Genomic DNA, 25000 nt, shown 5'->3' on the forward strand with positions numbered 1-25000 from the left:
AATATACCACACTTACTCACTAATATAAACACTTACTCACTAATATACCACACTTACTCACTAATATACACACTTACTCACTAATATACACACTTACTCACTGGTATACACACATACTCACTAATATACACACTTACTCACTAATATACACACTTACTCACTAATATACACACTTACTCACTAGTATACACACTTACTCACTAATATACACACATACTCACTAATATACACACTTACTCACTAATATACACACGTACTCACTAATATACACACTTACTCACTAATATACACACTTACTCACTAGTATACACACTTACTCACTAATATACACACTTACTCACTAGTATACACACTTACTCACTAATATACACACTTACTCACTAGTATACACACTTACTCACTAATATACACACTTACTCACTAGTATACACACTTACTCACTAATATACACACTTACTCACTAGTATACACACTTACTAGTATACCACACTTACTCACTAATATACACACCTACTCACTAATATACACACAAACTCACTAGTATACACACTTACTCACTAATATACACACAAACTCACTAATATACACACTTACTCACTAATATACACACTTACTCACTAACACACACACTTACTCACTAGTATACACACTTACTCACTAATATACACACGAACTCACTAATATACACACTTACTCACTAATATACACACTTACTCACTAGTATACACACTTACTCACTAATCTACACACTTACTCACTAATATACACACTTACTCACTAGTACACATACTTACTAATATACACACTTACTCACTAATATCCACACTTACTAGTATACCACACTTACTCACTAGTACACACACTTACTCACTAATATACACACGAACTCACTAATATACACACTTACTCACTAATATACACACGTACTCACTAATATACACACTTACTCACTAATATACACACCTACTCACTAATATACACACAAACTCACTAGTATACACACTTACTCACTAATATACACACAAACTCACTAATATACACACTTACTCACTAATATACACACTTACTCACTAACACACACACTTACTCACTAGTATACACACTTACTCACTAATATACACACGAACTCACTAATATACACACTTACTCACTAATATACACACTTACTCACTAGTATACACACTTACTCACTAATCTACACACTTACTCACTAATATACACACTTACTCACTAGTACACATACTTACTAATATACACACTTACTCACTAATATCCACACTTACTAGTATACCACACTTACTCACTAGTACACACACTTACTCACTAATATACACACGAACTCACTAATATACACACTTACTCACTAATATACACACGTACTCACTAATATACACACTTACTCACTAATATACCACACTTACTCACTAGTATACACACTTACTCACTAATATACACACTTACTCACTAATATACACACTTACTCACTAGTATACACACTTACTCACTAATATACACACATACTCACTAATATACACACTTACTCACTAATATACACACAAACTCACTAGTATACACACGTACTCACTAATATACACACGAACTCACTGATATACACACTTACTCACTAGTATACACACTTACTCACTAGTATACACACTTACTCACTAATATACACACTTACTCACTAGTATACACACTTACTCACTAATATACACACATACTCACTAATATACACACTTACTCACTAATATACACACGTACTCACTAATATACACACTTACTCACTAATATACACACTTACTCAATAATATACACACTTACTCACTAATGTACACACTTACTCACTAATATACACACTTACTCACTAGTATACACACTTACTCACTAATATACACACTTACTCACCAGTATACACACGTACTCACTAATATACACACTTACTCACTAATATACACACTTACTCACTAGTATACACACTTACTCACTAATATACACACTTACTCACTAATATACACACGTACTCACTAATATACACACTTACTCACTAATATACACACGTACTCACTAATATACACACTTACTCAATAATATACACACTTACTCACTAATGTACACACTTACTCACTAATATACACACTTACTCACTAGTATACACACTTACTCACTAGTACACACACTTACTCACTAATATACACACTTACTCAATAACACACACACTTACTCACTAATATACACACTTACTCACTAACACACACACTTACTCACTAATATACACACTTACTCACTAATATACCACACTTACTCACTAATATACACACTTACTCACTAATATACACACTTACTCACTAACACACACACTTACTCACTAATATACACACTTACTCACTAATATACCACACTTACTCACTAATATACACACTTACTCACTAAAATACACACTTACTCACTGATATACCACACTTACTCACTAATATAAACACTTACTCATTAATATACCACACTTACTCACTAATATACACACTTACTCACTAATATACACACTTACTCACTGGTATACACACTTACTCACTAATATACACACTTACTCACTAATATACACACTTACTCACTAGTATACACACTTACTCACTAATATACACACATACTCACTAATATACACACTTACTAATATACACACGTACTCACTAATATACACACTTACTCACTAATATACACACTTACTCACTAATATACCACACTTACTCACTAATATACACACTTACTCACTAATATACCACACTTACTCACTAATATACACACTTACTCACTAAAATACACACTTACTCACTAATATACCACACTTACTCACTAATATAAACACTTACTCACTAATATACCACACTTACTCACTAATATACACACTTACTCACTAATATACACACTTACTCACTGGTATACACACATACTCACTAATGTTTCTTCAGCATTGTCCACACCTTTAAGTCAGGACTGTTATGGGTTGGAGGAGGGAGTTGTGACGGCACAGTTCCACAAGGGGGCATTCTAAAACCTTCATTATAGCCTGATTTAGCCATTCCTTTACCACTTTTGAGGTGTGTTTGGGGTCATTGTCCTGTTGGAACACCCAACTGTGCCCAAGACCCAACATCCGGGCTGATGATTTAAACTTGTCCTGAAGAATTTGTAGGTAATCCTCCATTTACTCTCTGTAAAGCAGCAGTTCCATTGGCAGCAAAACAGGCCCAGAGCATAATATTACCACCACCATGCTTGACAGTAGGCATGGTGTTCCTGGGATTAAAGGCCTCACCTTTTCTCCCTCCAAACATATTGCTGGGTATTGTGGCCAAACAGCTCCATTTTTGTTTCATCTGACCACAGAACTTTCCTCCAGAAGGTCTTATCTTGGTCCATGTGATGTCAGGTGAAACAAAAATGGAGCTGTTTGTCTGTTTTAAAGGGTAAAACCAATTAAAACAATAAATAGAAATGAACATTTTAAAAAATTCCACTTTTTTAATGTTTTTTTTTTTTTTTTAATATTATTTTTAAAATGTAAAAAAAAAATCATGCCTGCACCATGTCCATCAATCTATGTTCGATGTGATAAAAGTTCCTGGAACACACGATGGAGGCCAGCTCCTCCAGCAAAACACCTGCTGCTTTTTTGCACTTCAAATCAATCCCACCTTGACACTTTTGATCAAAGGAGTTTTGTTTTTTTTCCATCCCCCGCCTCCAAAAAGAGCTAAGTGTGCGCCAAACAGCCTGAGGTCTTTTAATTGGCGGTGTAATGTGTCTGAGGTGACACTAGCAGGTGTTTCTGGGTGACATGTTGCGAGGTTTGTTTGGCATTTAGTGTCTGCACAGCCAACCACTCCCATGCAACTTTGGCGGCGTACAAAGAGCCAGTCCAGATCAGATTGATGCTAGTTATTCTAATTCTACATGCATGTGCAGCTAGTTATTCTATATGCCAGTCCAGCTCAGATTGGTGCTAGTTATTCTAATTCTACATGCATGTGCAGCTAGTTATTCTATATGCCAGTCCAGCTCAGATTGGTGCTAGTTATTACAATTCTACATGCATGTGCAACTAGTTATTCTATATGCCAGTCCAGCTCAGATTGGTGCTAGTTATTCTATATGCCAGTCCAGCTCAGGGTTTGGTGCTAGTTATTGTAATTCTACATGCATGTGCAGCTAGTTATTCTATATGCCAGTCCAGCTCAGGGTTTGGTGCTAGTTATTGTAATTCTACATGCATGTGCAGCTAGTTATTCTATATGCCAGTCCAGCTCAGGTTTTGGTGCTAGTTATTCTATATGCATGTGCAGCTAGTTATTCTATATGCCAGTCCAGCTCAGATTGGTGCTAGTTTTTCCAATTCTACATGCATGTGCAGCTAGTTATTCTATATGCCAGTCCAGCTCAGATTGGTGCTAGTTATTCTACATGCATGTGCAGGTCAGGTCAGTGCTAGTTATTCTATATGCATGTGCAGGTCAGGTTGGTGCTAGTTATTCTATATGCATGTGCAGGTCAGGTGGGTGCTAGTTATTCTATATGCATGTGCAGGTCAGGTGGGTGCTAGTTATTCTATATGCATGTGCAGGTCAGGTCAGTGCTAGTTATTCTATATGCATGTGCAGGTCAGGTCAGTGCTAGTTATTCTATATGCATGTGCAGGTCAGGTCGGTGCTAGTTATTCTATATGCATGTGCAGGTCAGGTTGGTGCTAGTTATTCTATATGCATGTGCAGGTCAGGTGGGTGCTAGTTATTCTATATGCATGTGCAGGTCAGGTGGGTGCTAGTTATTCTATATGCATGTGCAGGTCAGGTCGGTGCTAGTTATTCTATATGCATGTGCAGGTCAGGTTGGTGCTAGTTATTCTATATGCATGTGCAGGTCAGGTCGGTGCTAGTTATTCTATATGCATGTGCAGGTCAGGTGGGTGCTAGTTATTCTATATGCATGTGCAGGTCAGGTCGGTGCTAGTTATTCTATATGCATGTGCAGGTCAGGTCAGTGCTAGTTATTCTATATGCATGTGCAGGTCAGGTTGGTGCTAGTTATTCTATATGCATGTGCAGGTCAGATCGGTGCTAGTTATTCTATATGCATGTGCAGGTCAGTGCTAGTTATTCTATATGCATGTGCAGGTCAGGTCGGTGCTAGTTATTCTATATGCATGTGCAGGTCAGGTGGGTGCTAGTTATTCTATATGCATGTGCAGGTCAGGTCGGTGCTAGTTATTCTATATGCATGTGCAGGTCAGGTTGGTGCTAGTTATTCTATATGCATGTGCAGGTCAGGTCAGTGCTAGTTATTCTATATGCATGTGCAGGTCAGGTCAGTGCTAGTTATTCTATATGCATGTGCAGGTCAGGTCAGTGCTAGTTATTCTATATGCATGTGCAGGTCAGGTTGGTGCTAGTTATTCTATATGCATGTGCAGGTCAGATCGGTGCTAGTTATTCTATATGCATGTGCAGGTCAGTGCTAGTTATTCTATATGCATGTGCAGGTCAGGTCGGTGCTAGTTATTCTATATGCATGTGCAGGTCAGGTGGGTGCTAGTTATTCTATATGCATGTGCAGGTCAGGTCAGTGCTAGTTATTCTATATGCATGTGCAGGTCAGGTCAGTGCTAGTTATTCTATATGCATGTGCAGGTCAGGTGGGTGCTAGTTATTCTATATGCATGTGCAGGTCAGGTTGGTGCTAGTTATTCTATATGCATGTGCAGGTCAGATCGGTGCTAGTTATTCTATATGCATGTGCAGGTCAGTGCTAGTTATTCTATATGCATGTGCAGGTCAGGTCGGTGCTAGTTATTCTATATGCATGTGCAGGTCAGGTGGGTGCTAGTTATTCTATATGCATGTGCAGGTCAGGTCGGTGCTAGTTATTCTATATGCATGTGCAGGTCAGGTCAGTGCTAGTTATTCTATATGCATGTGCAGGTCAGGTCAGTGCTAGTTATTCTATATGCATGTGCAGGTCAGGTTGGTGCTAGTTATTCTATATGCATGTGCAGGTCAGATCGGTGCTAGTTATTCTATATGCATGTGCAGGTCAGTGCTAGTTATTCTATATGCATGTGCAGGTCAGGTCGGTGCTAGTTATTCTATATGCATGTGCAGGTCAGGTGGGTGCTAGTTATTCTATATGCATGTGCAGGTCAGTGCTAGTTATTCTATATGCATGTGCAGGTCAGATCGGTGCTAGTTATTCTATATGCATGTGCAGGTCAGGTCGGTGCTAGTTATTCTATATGCATGTGCAGGTCAGGTTGGTGCTAGTTATTCTATATGCATGTGCAGGTCAGTGCTAGTTATTCTATATGCATGTGCAGGTCAGGTGGGTGCTAGTTATTCTATATGCATGTGCAGGTCAGGTGGGTGCTAGTTATTCTATATGCATGTGCAGGTCAGGTGGGTGCTAGTTATTCTATATGCATGTGCAGGTCAGGTGTGTTTATGGCGAGTAAGCAAAGGTTAATTGCCAGTTACTGAGCGCAGCCTCTCTCCAATTGCGTGTGCAGGTGGCAGCTGCTCCACTTGGAAGGTGCATGCTTGTTTTTGTGCAAAGATAATATGTGCTGGTGAGATGAGCTCGCTAACCTGTTGCGTCGTTAAAAGCGGCGACCGTGCGTAAAAAAAAAAAAGAAAAAAGAAAAAAAAGAAGCATGCTGCGACTTACCTGTCGTCAGCCTGCCAGTCCCCGAGCAACAGGTCCCGAAAGCGGTACCTCGGCGGCAGCGGCAGCACCTCCTTCTCCAGCTCCACCATGGTTCTTCACCCAGAGACACGACCCCACCCCAGCCAAAAGCCTCCGTCCTCCTCCTCCTCGTCACACGCGCATGGCCATCATCGACATCCTCCTGGCTGCGTCAACAATTCAGGCTCTCACTTCTCTCCCGGCAGAGGCAACAGGTAGCGGCTGAGGATCCGCTGGAGAGCAACTAGTAGCGTGCGACTCTCCTCCTCCTCCTCCTCCTCCTCCTCCTCCATCAGCATCCTCCCCGCCTGAGCTCCAACATGCATGGCTGCAAGTGTGTGGCCACTTCATTAGGTACCCTGCACACACACACACACACACACACACACACACACACACACACACACACACACACACACACACACACACACACACACACACACACACACACACACACACACACACACACACACACACGCACACACACCAAATGGGTTTCCAATGGCTACTGTACTGTACATTCATCAGACAATATCTCTATAATTGTGTTTGCATGATGCCAGGTTCAAACACTGATGACATCTATTAAACGAGACAAGAAGCAAGGAATTCAACACGGGCAGAATTAAATTTGGCACCCTTGCACAGTGTCCCGTTACGCTCCGACGAAAGATTGTACGCCGCCTCTTTTATTTGGACTTTCCCTGATTACATGGAAACAGCTGTTTCTCAAGGGAGGGTGGGTGGTAAACAGCCGTCGCCCTCGGTCACAAAACGAAGACGCCTGGAGCTTGTGTCGGGTCCTGCTTCCTCTCCGCTTTGTGGATCTCGGGTCAAGACAAAATCTTCCTGTGGATGACAATACAACAAAGAAAGCGACACTTTCATGTCGCTTCCCATCCTACACGGTGGAGTTTTACGAGCCGTCTTGCTCGGTGAGATCAACAGGCAGGCCAGTCTAGTACCCGCACTCTTTTACTGTGAAGCCACGTTGATGTAACACGTGGCTTGGCATTGTCTTGCTGAAATAAGCAGGGGCGTCCATGGTAACGTTGCTTGGATGGCAACATATGTTGCTCCAAAAGCTGTATGTACCTTTCAGCATCAATGGTGCCTTCACAGATGTGTAAGTTACTCATGTTTTGGGCACTAATACACCCCCATACCATCACAAATGCTGCCTTTTACACTTTCACCCTAGAACAATCCGGATGGTTCTTTTCCTCTTTGGTCCGGAGGACACGACGTCCACAGATTCCAAAAACAATTTGAAATGTGGACTCGTCAGACCACAGAACACTTTTCCACTTTGCATCAGTCCATCTTAGATGAGCTCAGGCCCAGCGAAGCCGACGGCGTTTCTGGGTGTTGTTGATAAACGGTTTTCGCCTTGCATAGGAGAGTTTTAACTTGCACTTACAGATGTAGCGACCGACTGTAGTTACTGACAGTGGGTTTCTGAAGTGTTCCTGAGCCCATGTGGTGATATCCTTTACACACTGATGTGGCTTGTTGATGCAGTACAGCCTGAGGAGGTTGTCTCCAGGAGGTTAAACTACTGTAATGGTCTTCTCACTGGGCTCGATAAACCAGCTACAGTACAACCAAAATGCTGCTGCTCGAGTCCTGACTAGAACTAGGAAATAATAAATAATAATAAAGGAACTGGGAAAACTACTGTAATGGTCTTCTCACTGCACTCTATAAACCAGCTGTAAAGCAAAACGCTGCTGCTCAAGTCCTGACTAGAACTCGGAAATAAGACCACATTAGTCCAGTGCTTAGGTCACTTTCTGTTGCTCAGAGAACACACTTTAAAACAGCTCTGCTTGCGTAGAAGCCTTTTCATGTTTTTATCTCTGACATGTTAGCACCACATGAACCATCTTGGCTTCTGACAACAAGGGTTGGAATTGGGGGTCAAATCACCAAAAATGATACCCGGGTGTGGCCACCGCTGCTGCCCACTGCTCCCCTCACCTCCCAGGGGGGTGATCAAGGGTGATGGATCAAATGCAGAGAATAATTTCGCCACACCTAGTGCGTGTGTGACAATCATTGGTACTTTACTATGTACGTATATATGTATATGTATATATGTATATGTATATGTATATATGTGAATATATATATCAGGGGTCACCAACGTGGTGCCCGCGGGCACCAGGTAGCCCGTAAGGACCAGATGAGTAGCCCGCTGGCCTGTTCTAAAAATAGCTCAAATAGCAGCACTTACCAGTGAGCTGCCTCTATTTTTTAAATTGTATTTATTTACTAGCAAGCTGGTCTCGCTTTCCCTGACATTTTTAGTTCTAAGAGAGACAAAACTCAAATAGAATTTGAAAATCCAAGAAAATATTTTAAAGACTTGGTCTTCACTTGTTTAAATAAATTCATACATTTTTTACTTTGCTTCTTATAACTTTCAGAAAGACAATTTTAGAGAAAAAATACAACCTTAAAAATGATTTTAGGATTTTTAAAGATATATACCTTTTTACATTTTAAATTCCTTCCTCTTCTTTCCTGACAATTTAAATCAATGTTCAAGTAATTATTTTATTTTTTATTGTAAAGAATAATAAATACATTTGAATTTAATTCTTCATTTTAGCTTCTGTTTTTTCGAAGAAGAATATTTGTGAAATATTTCTTCAAACTTATTATGATTAAAATTCAAAAAAATTATTCCGGCAAATCTAGAAAATCAAATTTAAATCTTATTTCAAAGTCTTTTGAATTTATTTTAAAATTTTTGTTCTGGAAAATCTAGAAGAAATAATGATTTGTCTTTGTTAGAAATATAGCTTGGTCCAATTTGTTATATATTCTAACAAAGTGTAGATTGGATTTTAACCTTTTTAAAACATGTCATCAAAATTCTAAAATTAATCTTAATCAATAAAAATTACTAATGATGTTCCATAAATTATTTTTTAAATTTTTTCAAAAAGATTCGAATTAGGTAGTTTTTCTCTTCTTTTTTTCGGTTGAATTTTGAATTTTAAAGAGTCGAAATTGAAGATAAACTATGTTTCAAAATGTAATAATCATTTTTTTCGTGTTTTCTCCTCTTTTAAACCGTTCAATTAAGTGTAAATATCATTAATTATTAATAATAACATAGAGTTAAAGGTAAATTGAGCAAATTGGCTATTTCTGGCAATTTATTTAAGTGCATATCAAACTGGTAGCCCTTCGCATTAATCACTACCCAAGAAGTAGCTCTTGCTTTCAAAAAGGTTGGTGACCCCTGATATATATATATATATGTATATGTATACATGTGAATATATATATATATATATATATATATATATATATATATATATATATATATATATATATATATATATATATATATATATATATATATATATATATATATGTGTATATATATGAATGTAGGTGTATATGTATATATATGCATATGTATGGATATATGCATGTGTGTGGATATATACATATATAGATACTGTATACATCTTCTTTTCTTATCTTTTTTTTACTATTTACATTGCTATATTCTTGTGTATGTACCTTAGGGGATCTGCTCCAATTCCGTTGTTCTGTGAACCTGTTCACTGTAATATTGACAACAAAACTCTATCCTATTCTACTTTAACTTATCACGGAGTGGTCTCCTGCTGGTGCCCAGAGTCAGCACCAAGCAGAGTTTCAGTTTTACGCTTCTAAAAACTGAAAAAGTCTTCCAGAAGATGTGAGACGGCACTCAACGTTGGCAATGTTTCAAATTAAAATGTATTTAATTGTGCATAACGTATGACAACTGGAGGTATTTTATCCACACTCAATTTTAATTATGATTTTATTTTAGCCTGGTTAGTGTAGAGCACTTTGAATTGCCTGGTGTACGACTTGCACTCTATAAATAAACTTAAATGAAGTAATCCCCTCGTAATCCTGACATAGCAACGCAGCCAAAGTAACACGGCGGTAATTTAGAACGTCGTCAGTGACTAGAATACAAACACGTGTTGGTTGATTTACTGCTTAGTGTTCCTGGGTCTCTGCACCATCCAGGTGATTGTGGATAACCACCATGGAATCCACCAGACATCACCAAATGTTGGTAAGTAGTTGTATCTGATCTTGCTGTACTGAGTGTCAGAAAAATTGCATGTAAATTATCAAAAAACTTTTCGTTCTCTGAGTTTCCAGTGAACAGATGAGAGCTGTCTTTGTTGCACCAAGTCAAAGGCTTGGAAAATTCCATTGTGTACGATGGGAGGAGACGGGAGGGGTTATCTATTGTCATCGAAGACCTGCTCAAGCCAAATCCAGGACGAGCCCAAGCCCGAGGCATCTTCTTCTTTTGTCTTCAATGTGACCAAACACAAGAGCTGTTTACGTACCCCCCATTCCTGTCGAGACATGTGTTGTTGTGTAAACATTGAATATCTAAATAAAAGGGGGGACGTAAACCTTTTTCGTCAGAGTGTGGGTGACACTGCAAGAGGTTACAGGTCGACACGTTTTCTCCTCAATATCGAGTCCAAATTGAATTCTGCCTCTGTTTGATTCTTTGCCTCTTGTCTTGTTTAAAAGATGTCATCAGTGTTTGACCCTGACACGGAGGACCGACCATCATTCATCATCACCTGCGCATCATTAGCGGATTAGCACGTCAGTCGCCCCTTGAAGGCGTCGACGTCCACCGCCGTTCTTAAAAAGTTGCCGCTGCACTTTTAACGAGCACCATCTTTCTGTGTTGCTTCGCTGAAATGAGGCCCTGATACGTGACAACACATCCAATTAATTTTTGGTGAAACCCTTTGGTGCGTAAACACCTAACACGATTCTGCACGGCTAAACCCAGATGTGCTCCTTCTCTACTCGGGAATAAATAACCTCCCGAAGAATAATCCTGCGATTAATTAAGATATATCATAATCATATAGACCAGTGTTTTTCAACCACTGTGCCGCCATCTTATTTCACCTAATTGGGTCAAAAATATTTTTTGCAAAGTGGTAATTATAGTCTGCAAATGATGTGTTGTTGTTGAGTGTCGGTGCTGTCTAGAGCTCGGCAGAGTAACCGTGTAATACTCTTCCATATCAGTAGGTGGCAGCAGGCAGCTAATTGCCTTGTAGATGTCGGGAACAGCGGGAGGCAGGGTGCAGGTAAAAAGGTGTCTAATGATTAAACCAAAAATAAACAAAAGGTGAGTGCCCCTAAGAAAAGGCTTAGGGAAGGCTATGCAGAACAAAACTAAAACTGAACTGGCTACAAAGTAAACAAAAACAGAATGCTGGACGACAGCAAAGACTTACTGTGGAGCAAAGACGGCGTCCACAATGTACATCCGAACATGACATGTCAATCAACAATGTCCCCACATAGAAGGATAAAAACAACGGAAACATTCTTGATTGCTAAAACAACTGAAATATCCTTGATTGCTAAAACAACTGAAATATTCTTGATTGCTAAAACAACTGAAATATTCTTGATTGCTAAAACAACTGAAATATTCTTGATTGTTAAAACAACTGAAATATTCTTGATTGCTTAAACAACTGAAATATTCTTGATTGCTAAAACAACTGAAATATTCTTGATTGCTAAAACAACTGAAATATTCTTGATTGCTAAAACAACTGAAATATTCTTGATTGCTAAAACAACTGAAATATTCTTGATTGCTAAAACAACTGAAATATTCTTGATTGCTAAAACAACTGAAATATTCTTGATTGCTAAAACAACTGAAATATTCTTGATTGTTAAAACAACTGAAATATTCTTGATTGCTAAAACAACTGAAATATTCTTGATTGCTAAAACAACTGAAATATTCTTGATTGTTAAAACAACTGAAATATTCTTGATTGCTAAAACAACTGAAACATTCTTGATTGCTAAAACAACTGAAATATTCTTGATTGTTAAAACAACTGAAATATTCTTGATTGCTAAAACAACTGAAACATTCTTGATTGCTAAAACAACTGAAATATTCTTGATTGTTAAAACAACTGAAATATTCTTGATTGCTAAAACAACTGAAACATTCTTGATTGCTAAAACAACTGAAATATTCTTGATTGTTAAAACAACTGAAATATTTTTGATTGCTAAAACAACTGAAATATTCTTGATTGCTAAAACAACTGAAATATTCTTGATTGTTAAAACAACTGAAATATTCTTGATTGCTAAAACAACTGAAACATTCTTGATTGCTAAAACAACTGAAATATTCTTGATTGCTAAAACAACTGAAATATTCTTGATTGCTAAAACAACTGAAATATTCTTGATTGCTAAAACAACTGAAATATTCTTGATTGCTAAAACAACTGAAATATTCTTGATTGCTAAAACAACTGAAATATTCTTGATTGCTAAAACAACTGAAATATTCTTGATTGCTAAAACAACTGAAATATTCTTGATTGCTAAAACAACTGAAATATTCTTGATTGCTAAAACAACTGAAATATTCTTGATTGCTAAAACAACTGAAATATTCTTGATTGCTTAAACAACTGAAATATTATTGATTGCTTAAACAACTGAAATATTCTTGATTGTTAAAACAACTGAAATATTCTTGATTGCTAAAACAACTGAAATATTCTTGATTGCTAAAACAACTGAAATATTCTTGATTGCTAAAACAACTGAAATATTCTTGATTGCTTAAACAACTGAAATATTCTTGATTGCTAAAACAACTGAAATATTCTTGATTGCTAAAACAACTGAAATATTCTTGATTGTTAAAACAACTGAAATATTCTTGATTGCTTAAACAACTGAAATATTCTTGATTGCTAAAACAACTGAAATATTCTTGATTGCTTAAACAACTGAAATATTCTTGATTGCTAAAACAACTGAAATATTGTTGATTGCTAAAACAACTTAAATATTCTTGATTGTTAAAACAACTGAAATATTCTTGATTGCTAAAACAACTGAAATATTCTTGATTGCTAAAACAACTGAAATATTCTTGATTGCTAAAACAACTGAAATATTCTTGATTGCTAAAACAACTGAAACATTCTTGATTGCTAAAACAACTGAAATATTCTTGATTGCTAAAACAACTGAAATATTCTTGATTGCTAAAACAACTGAAATATTCTTGATTGCTAAAACAACTGAAATATTCCTGATTGCTAAAACAACTGAAATATTCTTGATTGCTAAAACAACTGAAATATTCTTGATTGCTAAAACAACTGAAATATTCTTGATTGCTAAAACAACTGAAATATTCTTGATTGCTAAAACAACTGAAATATTCTTGATTGCTAAAACAACTGAAATATTCTTGATTGCTAAAACAACTGAAATATTCTTGATTGCTAAAACAACTGAAATATTCTTCATTGCTAAAACAACTGAAATATTCTTGATTGCTAAAAAAAACTGAAATATCCTTGCTTGCTAAAACAACTGAAATATTCTTCAATGCTAAAACAACTGAAATATTCTTGATTGCTAAAACAACTGAAATATTCTTGATTGCTAAAACAACTGAAATATTCTTGATTGCTAAAACAACTGAAATATTCTTGATTGCTAAAAAAAATGAAATATTTTTGATTGCTAAAACAACTGAAATATCCTTGATTGCTAAAACAACTGAAATATTCTTGATTGCTAAAACAACTGAAATATTCTTGATTGCTAAAACAACTGAAATATTCTTGATTGCTAAAACAACTGAAATATTCTTGATTGCTAAAACAACTGAAATATCCTTGATTGCTAAAACAACTGAAATATTCTTGTTTGCTTAAACAACTGAAATATTCTTGATTGCTAAAAAAAAATGAAATATTTTTGATTGCTAAAACAACTGAAATATCCTTGATTGCTAAAACAACTGAAATATTCTTGATTGCTAAAACAACTGAAATATTCTTGATTGTTAAAACAACTGAAATATTTTTGATTGCTAAAACAACTGAAATATTCTTGATTGCTAAAACAACTGAAATATTCTTGATTGTTAAAACAACTGAAATATTCTTGATTGCTAAAACAACTGAAACATTCTTGATTGCTAAAACAACTGAAATATTCTTGATTGCTAAAACAACTGAAATATTCTTGATTGCTAAAACAACTGAAATATTCTTGATTGCTAAAACAACTGAAATATTCTTCATTGCTAAAACAACTGAAATATTCTTCATTGCTAAAACAACTGAAATATTCTTGATTGCTAAAACAAAGTAGATGCGGGAAATATCGCTCAAAGGAAGACATGAAACTGCTACAGGAAAATACCCCAAAAAGAGAAAAAGCCACCAAAATAGGAGCGCGAGACAAGAACTAAAACACTACACACAGGAAAACAGCAAAAAAAACTTCTTTGTCAGAATAATTGTACATAAGTTATCCCACAACTTCAGGTTATGTTGCCCAGCGTGCAGACTGGTTGCCCTGGTTACTATCCACTGGTGCTTACCAAAGCTGTCTTTGATCTTAAAGGCGGACAGCTTGTAAATCTCCACTGTGTGCGATGGAATGCGCCGCGGAGGTGTCGGTTTCTCAGATCTGGACAGCCACGGACGGTGAAGGGCCTTATCGGGACCCGAAATCCACGAGCAGAGAGGGGGGCAAACCCGACACCGCTCCAAGCACCTTTCGTTTGAACCGTTTATGACCCAGTGCAGCTGTTGCTTAATGAGACCCCTCCCCTTAGAAGCAGCTACGTAATCAGGGAATGCCCAAAAATAAACGGGGAGGCGTGGCACTTTTTCCTCATGAGCTAAATTGAATCCTGTCTCTGTTTGATTCCTTGCTTCTTGTCCTGTTTGATAGATAGTTCGGTGTTTGAACCTGACAAAAGTCCAAATAAGTCAGGGTGTGATGTGACAGGTGGTGACAGTACACCTACTTTGAGACAAGAGCTATAGTGATGCATGCTTGGTTATGCTTTAAAGCAGGGGTCACCAACGCGGTGCCCGCGGGCACCAGGTAGCCCGTAAGGACCAGATGAGTAGCCCGCTGGCCTGTTCTAAAAATAGCTCAAATAGCAGCACTTACCAGTGAGCTGCCTCTATTTTTTATATTGTATTTATTTACTAGCAAGCTGGTCTCGCTTTGCCTGACATTTTTAATTCTAAGAGAGACAAAACTCAAATAGAATTTGAAAATCCAAGAAAATATTTTAAAGACTTGGTCTTCACTTGTTTGAATAAATTCATTCATTTTTTTACTTTGCTTCTTATAACTTTCAGAAAGACAATTTTGGAGAAAAAATACAACCTTAAAAATGATTTTAGGATTTTTAAACACATATACCTTTTTACCTTTTAAATTCCTTCCTCTTCTTTCCTGACCATTTAAATCGACGTTGAAGTAAATGTATCTTTTTTATTGTAAAGAATAATAAATACATTTTAATTTAATTTTTCATTTTAGCTTCTGTTTTTTTGACGAAGAATATTTGTGAAATATTTCTTCAAACTTATTATGATTAAAATTCAAAAAAAAATATTCTGGCAAAGCTAGAAAATCTGTAGAATCAAATTTAAATCTTATTTCAAAGTCTTTTGAATTTCTTTTAAAAATTTCGTTCTGGAAAATCGAGAAGAAATAATGATTTGTCTTTGTTAGAAATATAGCTTGGTCCAATTTGTTATATATTCTAACAAAGTGCAGATTGGATTTAAAACATGTCATCAAAATTCTAAAATTAATCTTAATCAGGAAAAATTACTCATAATATTCCATAAATTCCTTTTTTAATTTTTTCAAAAAGATTCGAATTAGCTAATTTTTTCTCTTCTTTTTTTCGGTTGAATTTTGAATTTTAAAGAGTCGAAATTGAAGATAAACTATGTTTCAAAATTGAATTGTCATTTTTTTTTTCGTGTTTTCTCCTCTTTTAAACCGTTCAACTAAGTGTAAATATCACTTAATTATTAATAATAACATAGAGTTAAAGGTAAATTGAGCAAATTGGCTATTTCTGGCAATTTATTTAAGTGTGTATCAAACTGGTAGCCCTTCGCATTAATCACTACCCAAGAAGTAGCTCTAGGTTTCAAAAAGGTTGGTGACCCCTGCTCTAAAGTCATATCCAACAATTGCGACGACGACTTTTTACTGTCAACTGAGTTTCGTTTTTTTAATGATTTCCCTACTATGCGGTTCCTTCCAAAAGGTATTATTTTGACTCGGTAGTCATCAACGTTAAGTCGTGAATATTCCAGAGGCCGACATGTTTGTGTTGTGACTGCATGGCTGCTGACCAAGAGTGGATATCACTGTTGATGTGCCAGCTTGTGTGTGCATGTTGAGGTTTTGCCCTCTGCTGGCCGCCAGACACGCACACGCTCGCCTTCATGCCAACATATTCTACCACGACACGCCGCCTTTATCGTGCCCATCCCTGCGCTGACAGGCGCGGGCAGAAAGAACAACAAAAACTGGGTGGACCTGGCTGTGTAACCATGGTGACCACATAAAGATGGAAGCACACCCGACGGCGCGGTCGGTGTGTTTTCACCAAGCTCATTTAAACCTCATCCAGTCACGTATCATCATGACGTGCACTTTGAGGACAATCCGCACCACGGAATGGAGCGCCACCCTGCCCACGCACACACAAAAACAGGTATTACCAAACCCCAAAAGCAGTGAAGTTGTGTAAATGGTAAATAAAAAGAGAATACAACAAATCCTTTTCAACTTATATTCAATTGAACAGACTGCAAAGACAAGATATTTCATGTTCACGCTGAGAAATTGTGTTATTTTTTTTTTTTGCAAATATTAGCTCATTTGGAATTGGATGGCTGCAACATGTTTCAAAAAAGCTGGCACAAGTGGCAAAAAAGAGTGAGGAAGTTGAGGAATGCTCGTCAAAGACTTATTTGGAACATCCCTATGGCGTCACATTAGTACCAAAAATCCAAGCGCGTAAAAACTGTTATCGCGCGCTGATTCGCCACTTCGTGCGCGCGCGCGACACCCTTTTGCGCGCGCGTGGTGCCTTTCTGTGCGCGCGCTGTCTCGGTCTGTGCGCTGTCATGTTTCATTTTGGTACTTTGGGGGCGGGCATGCTTAGACTGCCCCTTCTTTCTGATTGGCTTTTAAAAAAAAAAAAAAGAAAAATACAACTTCAAGTAGGTTGTGAAAAAAAGGTAGATGAAGTGAAACTATAGCAATGCTTTTCTTTCCACTCTCTCATGCACACAGATACTCATGTTATGAGAAGTATATTGTTTCAAAAATATTAACATTAATTGTTGATATTTTAAACATCTTTCAGATTACATTGCTCGAATTCAAAAACCACTTTACTACACAAATATTAGGCCCAATGTGCAGGATTGTTTTATTAGTATTAGTTATTTTTATGTTTTATCATATCTTAGCCTATTTTTTATATGGTCTTATTATATTTATATTTCAGTTTTTATTGTATTTTATTTTATTTTATAGTTTTTCATATTGTAGTTTATTTTTATGTTTGATTATATCTTATCTTATTTCATATTATTTTTGGACTTTTACCTGATGTGTATTTTAATTATTTTTAATCCATTTATTTGATCATCTAGTGTTTCCTCAAAGAGCCCTCTGGATCTCCACGTCCAGAGGCTTCCTGTGATTGGCTATTGTCATTGTGTTGTTATTATTATTGTTGTTGTTGTTTATTTGTATGTACATGTTTGACTGTCTTCATGGGGTGTGGGCGTTATTTGTCATTTTGTTTTTAACTATGTAAAGCACTTTGAGCTGCATTTTAAAAGTATGAAAAGTGCTTTATAAATAAAAATGTATTATTATTATTTTTAGTAATAGTACCCTTACAATCACTCCAAAGCAGTTCAATAACTTACCTCTTTTTCAGTCAACATTTTTTGATCCACTTCTTCCTCCGTAAATCTTGATACATATTGACGATGACCCGCCCTGCTATACTTCTGATTGCTCAAAGCCAATCAGAAAGAAGGGGCGGTCTAAGCATGCCCGCCCCCAAAGTACCAAAATGAAACATGACAGCGCACAGACCGAGACAGCGCGCGCACAGAAAGGCACCGCGCGCGCGCAAAACGAGACAGCGCGCGCAGAGAAAGGCACCACGCGCGCGCAAAAGGGTGTCGCGCGCGCGCACGAAGTGGAGAATCAGCGCGCGATAACAGTTTTTACGCGCTTGGATTTTTGGTACTAATGTGACGCCATACATCCCACAGGTGAACAGGCTAATTGGGAACAGGTGGGTGCCATGATTGGGTATAAAAGCAGCTTCCAGTCGTTCACAAACAAGGACGGGGCGAGGGTCACCACTTTGTCGACAAATGCCTGAGCAAATTGTTGAAGAACAACATTTCTCAACAAGGAATTGAGGGATTTCACCATCTACGCTCCGTAATATCATCAAAAGGTTCAGAGAATGTGGAGAAATCACTGCGCGTAAGCCATGATATTACACACCTTGGATCCCTCAGGCGGTACTGCATCAAAAAGCCACATCCGTGTGTAAAGGATATCACCACATGGGCTCAGGAACACTTCAGAAACACACTGTCAGTAACTACAGTCAATCGCTACATCTGTAAGTGCAAGTTAAAACTACTATGCAAAGCCGAAGCCATTTATCAACAACACCCAGAAACGCCGCCGGCTTCGCTGGGCCCGAGCTCATCCAAGATGGACTGATGCAAAGTGGGAAAGTGTTCTGTGGTCTGACGAGTCCACATTTCAAATTGTTTTTGGAAACTGTGGACGTCGTGTCGTCCGGAACAAAGACGAAAAGAACCATCCGGACTGTTATAGACGTAAAGTGGTAAAGCCAGTGTGGAGGTCTTGCTCCTCCGGGTTCCTTGGACCACCAGTGACAGATATAACAGCTGCGTTCATGGTTAAGAACAATGATTTATTTTTCCTTAACCGCACCTTCTCGTGCTTTTCAGCTATCAGGTCTTGTCAGTTCTGTCCGTCTCGCTCTCACTCGTGCTCGTCCTCGTATTCGTGTTCCACCATCTACCACACCCCCTCTCCTTCCCGACTGCTGCCTTCAACAGAGCGACAGGTGATCAGACAAACACTCCCAGGTGGGTCAACTACGCACCTGTCGCTGATCTTGAAGCCGGTCCTGGCACACCCCGCTTCGCTGCAGGTCTGCAGGCCACGCCCCCCCCCCACAGCAAGCATGTGTGATGGTATGGGGGTGTATTAGTGGCCAAGACATGGGTAACTTACCCCACTGTGAAGGCACCATTAATGCTGAAAGGTACATACAGCTTTTGGAGCAACATATGTTGTGATCATGGACGCCCCTGCTTATTTCACTTCAAAAATGTGTCTCCTCAGTTCCCAAACCTTTACTGAGTGTTGTTAAAAGGAAAGGCCATGTAACACACTGGTAAAAATGCCTTTTTTGCAATGTGTTGCTGCCATTAAATTCTAAGTTCATGATTATTTGCAAAAAAGAACAAAGTTTCTCAGTGTGAACATGAAATATCTTGTCTTTGCAGTCTATTCAATTGAATATAAGTTGAAAAGGATTTGTTGTATTTTCTTTTTATTTACCTTTTACACAACTTCTTTGCTTTTGTACAAAGAAGAAATGGATTGTCTGTAAAAAAAAAAAAAAAAAAAGTTTAAAAAGATATAACAATCTGTCAATGTGCAGCAGAATAAAATAGTTATTCCAAAGTGATGTTGACCGAGGCCAAAGCGTCCACGGCCCAGCGAGGGTACAGGTCGCAGGAGGGGAACAGCCGTCGCATAAACGTGCGTATAAAATCCGGGAATCGGCCCTCCACGATGCTCTGTCGCACGCAGCGCATCAGGTCGAGCTGCAAGTGAGGAGAAATAAATATATTTGTTGTTTGAGCAGGGCCACAATCACCACTTGTGACCATTCAGTCTTCTCAATTTGCACTCTTACACTGCAAAAAGTCAGTGTTCAAAAACAAGAAAAATTAAAGCTGCAAGCAGCGTAGGTCGGGCCCGCATATTTGGCAGGTGCTATCTGCTGAAGGATGTCAATCTATGAAATGTAGGTCTAAGTGAGACCTACATAGAGGTTTTTGTTTCATGTCTCTAAGATGTTCCTACCGGAAGTTACAAGCAGTTTTGTCTGTTTTCCTCTGAGGAGCAGTTTTGTCTCTGTTTTATTCAAAATTGCGCTGAGTTTTGGGGTTCGTTTTTTTTATTAGATCGCAATTTCCACCAGTCCTGATGTGTGTGAAAAGTTTGGTGAGTTTTGAAGTATTTTAAGGGTGTCAAATTACAGCTCAAAGAGGCAAAAATGAGTGTTTTTAGTCATTTTTTGTCTTGAAGGGGAAATTGCCAACTTCCTGTTGATTTTTGCCCGAAGAAATTAATTAATGAAAAGTAGGTCTAAGTGAGACCTACATAGAGGTTTTTGTTTCATGTCTCTACGACATTCGTACTGGGAGTTAGAGGCAGTTTTCTTCTTAGGGGGCGCTAGAGCGCAATTTTGAGTTTTGGGGTTTGGTTTTTTTTAGTAGATCGCAATTTCCACCAGTCCTGATGTGTGTGAAAAGTTTGGTGAGTTTTGAAGTATTTTAAGGGGGTCAAATTACAGCTCAAAGAGGCAAAAATTAATGTTTTTAGTCATTTTTTGTCTTGAAGGGGAAATTGCCAACTTCCTGTTGGTTTTCGCCCGAAGATGTGAAATTATGAATTGTAGGTCTAAGTGAGACCTACATACAGGTTTTTGTTTCATGTCTCTACGACCTTCCTAGTGGGAGTTAGAGGCAGTTTTCTTCCTAGGGGGTGCTAGAGCGCAATTTTGATTTTTGGGGTTTGGTTTTTTGACTATGTGGGCTGGACTTCTTTTCGAATGTGTGTAAAAAATTTGGTGAGTTTTGAAGCATGTTAAGGGGGGCAAAGTAGTGTGCAACGGTGCGGAAGAATAATAATAAAACCTTACAAAAACAATAGGTTCCTTTGTAACCAGTACAAAGGACTCCCTCAGGGTACAGGGCGGACCCTAATTAAAGCTGCAAGCAGCGTTGGTCGGGCCCGCATATTTGGCAGGTGCTATCTGCTGAAGGATGTCAATCCATGAAATGTAGGTCTAAGTGAGACCTACATAGAGGTTTTTGTTTCATGTCTCTAAGACGTTCCTACCGGAAGTTACAAGCAGTTTTGTCTGTGTTTTCCTCTGAGGAGCAGTTTTGTCTCTGTTTTATTCAAAATTGCGCTGAGTTTTGGGGTTCGTTTTTTTTATTAGATCGCAATTTCCACCAGTCCTGATGTGTGTGAAAAGTTTGGTGAGTTTTGAAGTATTTTAAGGGGGTCAAATTACAGCTCAAAGAGGCAAAAATTAGTGTTTTTAGTAATTTTTTTGTCTTGAAGGGGAAATTGCCAGCTTCCTGTTGATTTTTGCCCGAAGAAATTAATTAATGAAAAGTAGGTCTAAGTGAGACCTACATAGAGGTTTTTGTTTCATGTCTCTACGACATTCGTACTGGGAGTTAGAGGCAGTTTTCTTCTTAGGGGGCGCTAGAGCGCAATTTTGAGTTTTGGGGTTTGGTCTTTTTTATTAGATCGCAATTTCCACCAGTCCTGATGTGTGTGAAAAGTTTGGTGAGTTTTGAAGTATTTTAAGGGGGTCAAATTACAGCTCAAAGAGGCAAAAATTAGTGTTTTTAGTCATTTTTTGTCTTGAAGGGGAAATTGCCAACTTCCTGTTGATTTTTGCCCGAAGAAATTAATTAATGAAAAGTAGGTCTAAGTGAGACCTACATAGAGGTTTTTGTTTCATGTCTCTACGACATTCGTACTGGGAGTTAGAGGCAGTTTTCTTCTTAGGGGGCGCTAGAGCGCAATTTTGAGTTTTGGGGTTTGGTTTTCTGACTAAAGAGTTTTGTTCGCGTTTTTTTATGTGTGTGTCAAATTTGGTGAGTTTTGAAGCATGTTAAGGGGGGCAAAGTAGTGCGCAAAGCTGCGGAAAAATAATAATAATAATTAAATCTGCAAGCAGCGTTGGTCGGGCCCGCATATTTGGCAGGTGCTAGTCCTAAGTGTCCAAAAACTTTTGTCTACTGTTAGTCCTAAGTGTCCCAATATTTTTGTTGACATCAGCGCAGTGGAACAGTGGTTCTATTAAGGCTCGTAAAATCACAGCAGCATTATCAGCGCAGCGGTTCTTTGAAGGCTCGTAAAATCAAAACCGTAGCACTTATCAATCAGAAGGGTTCAATCTCTCTCCTGTAGTAGTTTGAAGCCGAAACGACAAATGCGCTCAGAGGAGATAATGTTTGATGTTTGGTGACCGGTTTTAACAAAAAAGTAGTTTTGAAGGAGGGATTGCAAACTTCCTGTTGATTTTTGTTGAAGGGTGTCAATCTATGAAATGTAGGTCTAAGTGAGACCTACATAGAGGTTTTTGTTTCATGTCTCTAAGACGTTCCTACCGGAAGTTACAAGCAGTTTTGTCTGTTTTCCTCTGAGGAGCAGTTTTGTCTCTGTTTTATTCAAAAATTGCGCTAGAGCGCAATTTTGAGTTTTGGGGTTCGTTTTTTTTATTAGATCGCAATTTCCACCAGTCCTGATGTGTGTGAAAAGTTTGGTGAGTTTTGAAGTATTTCAAGTGGGTCAAATTACAGCTCAAAGAGGGAAAAATTAGTGTTTTTAGTAGGGATGTCCGATAATGGCTTTTTGCCGATATCCGATATTCCGATATTGTCCAACTCTTTAATTACCGATACCGATATCAACCGATACCGATATCAACCGATATATACAGTCGTGGAATTAACACATTATTATGCCTAATTTGGACAACCAGGTATGGTGAAGATAAGGTACTTTTTAAAAAAAATTGTAAAATAAGATAAATAAATTAAAAACCTTTTCTTGAATAAAAAAGAAAGTACAACAATATAAAAACAGTTACATTGAAACTAGTAATTAATGAAAATTTGTAAAATTAACTGTTAAAGGTTAGTACTATTAGTGGAGCAGCAGCACGCACAATCATGTGTGCTTACGGACTGTATCCCTTGCAGACTGTATTGATATATATTGATATATAATGTAGGAAGCAGAATATTAATAACAGAAAGAAACAACCCTTTTGTGTGAATGAGTGTAAATGAGTGTAAAAAAAAAAAAAAAAAAAAAAAAAAAAAAACGATACCGATAATTTAAAAAATCGATACCGATAATTTCCGATATTACATTTCAACGCATTTATCATCTCTAGTTTTTACTCATTTTTTGTTTTGAAGGGGAAATTGCCAACTTCCTGTTGATTTTTGCCCGAAGAAATTAATTAATGAAAAGTAGGTCTAAGTGAGACCTACATAGAGGTTTTTGTTTCATGTCTCTACGACATTCGTACTGGGAGTTAGAGGCAGTTTTCTTCTTAGGGGGCGCTAGAGCGCAATTTTGAGTTTTGGTTTTCTGACTAAAGAGTTTTGTTCGCGTTTTTTTATGTGTGTGTCAAATTTGGTGAGTTTTGAAGCATGTTAAGGGGGGCAAAGTAGTGCGCAAAGCTGCGGAAAAATAATAATAATAATAATAAACCTTACAATTACAATAGGTCCGTTCGTCCCAATGCAAAAGGACTCCCGTTGGGATTTCTTTTACATGGGCCGTGCGGGCCCTAAAAATAATAAAAATGAGGGGTATTTTATTTGAACTAAGCAAAATTACCTGCCAATAGAACAAGAAAATTTGGCTTGTCAAGACTTTTGACGACTTTTCTCACTTTTGCGTTTTGGACAATTTTTGGACTTGTGCGGCCGGCGGCGGGACTCGTGGGACTGGAACCCGGGGAAGTATTTTGGACAAAATTGTGACTTTTGACCATTTTGGCCGCCTTTTCCCCTCTTCTTCCCCGCCTTCCTGTGCACCATTGCTGGGTGTGTTTTGGACATTTGGACAAAAATAGTTTCAAGCATGTTTTACTCAATATAGGTCCTCAAATCTCAGCAGCAAGCTGTAATATCTTACTGAGATCATTTAGGACCAAAACAAGTAAAACAAGTAAAACACTCTAACATAAAATCTTATGTTTGGCCGCACAAGTCCCGGGATGCCCAAAATGTCCATAACACACCCAGCCGAGTCCCACAGGGAGGGGGGATAAAAGTTGGAAAAGTCGGCAAAAGTCCCAAAAATGTTCAAAATACCTACCCAGGTTCGAGTCCCACATGTCCCGCCACCGGCCGGGATGCCCAAAATGTCCAAAACGCGCCCAGCAAAGTCCCACAGGAAGGCGGGGAGAAAAGTGAGAAAAGTGAGAAAAGTCGGTAAAATGTTCAAAAATCACACCCGGGTTCGAGGT

The 25000-nt window shown here is 38.0% G+C and overlaps 2 protein-coding genes across 4 annotated transcripts in view; both read right to left on the reverse strand.

Annotated features, from left to right (window-relative positions):
- kcnt2b (potassium sodium-activated channel subfamily T member 2b) overlaps window positions 1–6872 on the reverse strand; it is a 177175-nt gene extending 170303 nt beyond the window's left edge. For both annotated transcript variants that reach the window (XM_062049865.1, XM_062049864.1), the window contains exon 1: window positions 6709–6872. In XM_062049865.1, coding sequence (XP_061905849.1) covers window positions 6709–6797 — 89 coding nt within the window. In that variant the 5' untranslated portion in view covers window positions 6798–6872. The remainder of the gene's footprint in view (window positions 1–6708) is intronic.
- A 189-nt stretch (window positions 6873–7061) lies between these two features.
- qtrt1 (queuine tRNA-ribosyltransferase 1) overlaps window positions 7062–25000 on the reverse strand; it is a 40701-nt gene continuing 22762 nt past the window's right edge. Inside the window, exon 9 of one of the 2 annotated variants that reach the window (XM_062049872.1) lies at window positions 7062–7085. In XM_062049872.1, coding sequence (XP_061905856.1) covers window positions 7077–7085 — 9 coding nt within the window. In that variant the 3' untranslated portion in view covers window positions 7062–7076. Of the gene's footprint in view, window positions 7086–20084; window positions 20532–25000 lie in introns of those variants that run through there. The other variant, XM_062049871.1, reaches the window with a different exon arrangement.

The sequence above is a fragment of the Entelurus aequoreus genome, linkage group LG06 (assembly GCF_033978785.1).
Source record: "Entelurus aequoreus isolate RoL-2023_Sb linkage group LG06, RoL_Eaeq_v1.1, whole genome shotgun sequence".
Classification (NCBI taxonomy): Eukaryota; Metazoa; Chordata; class Actinopteri; order Syngnathiformes; family Syngnathidae; genus Entelurus; species Entelurus aequoreus.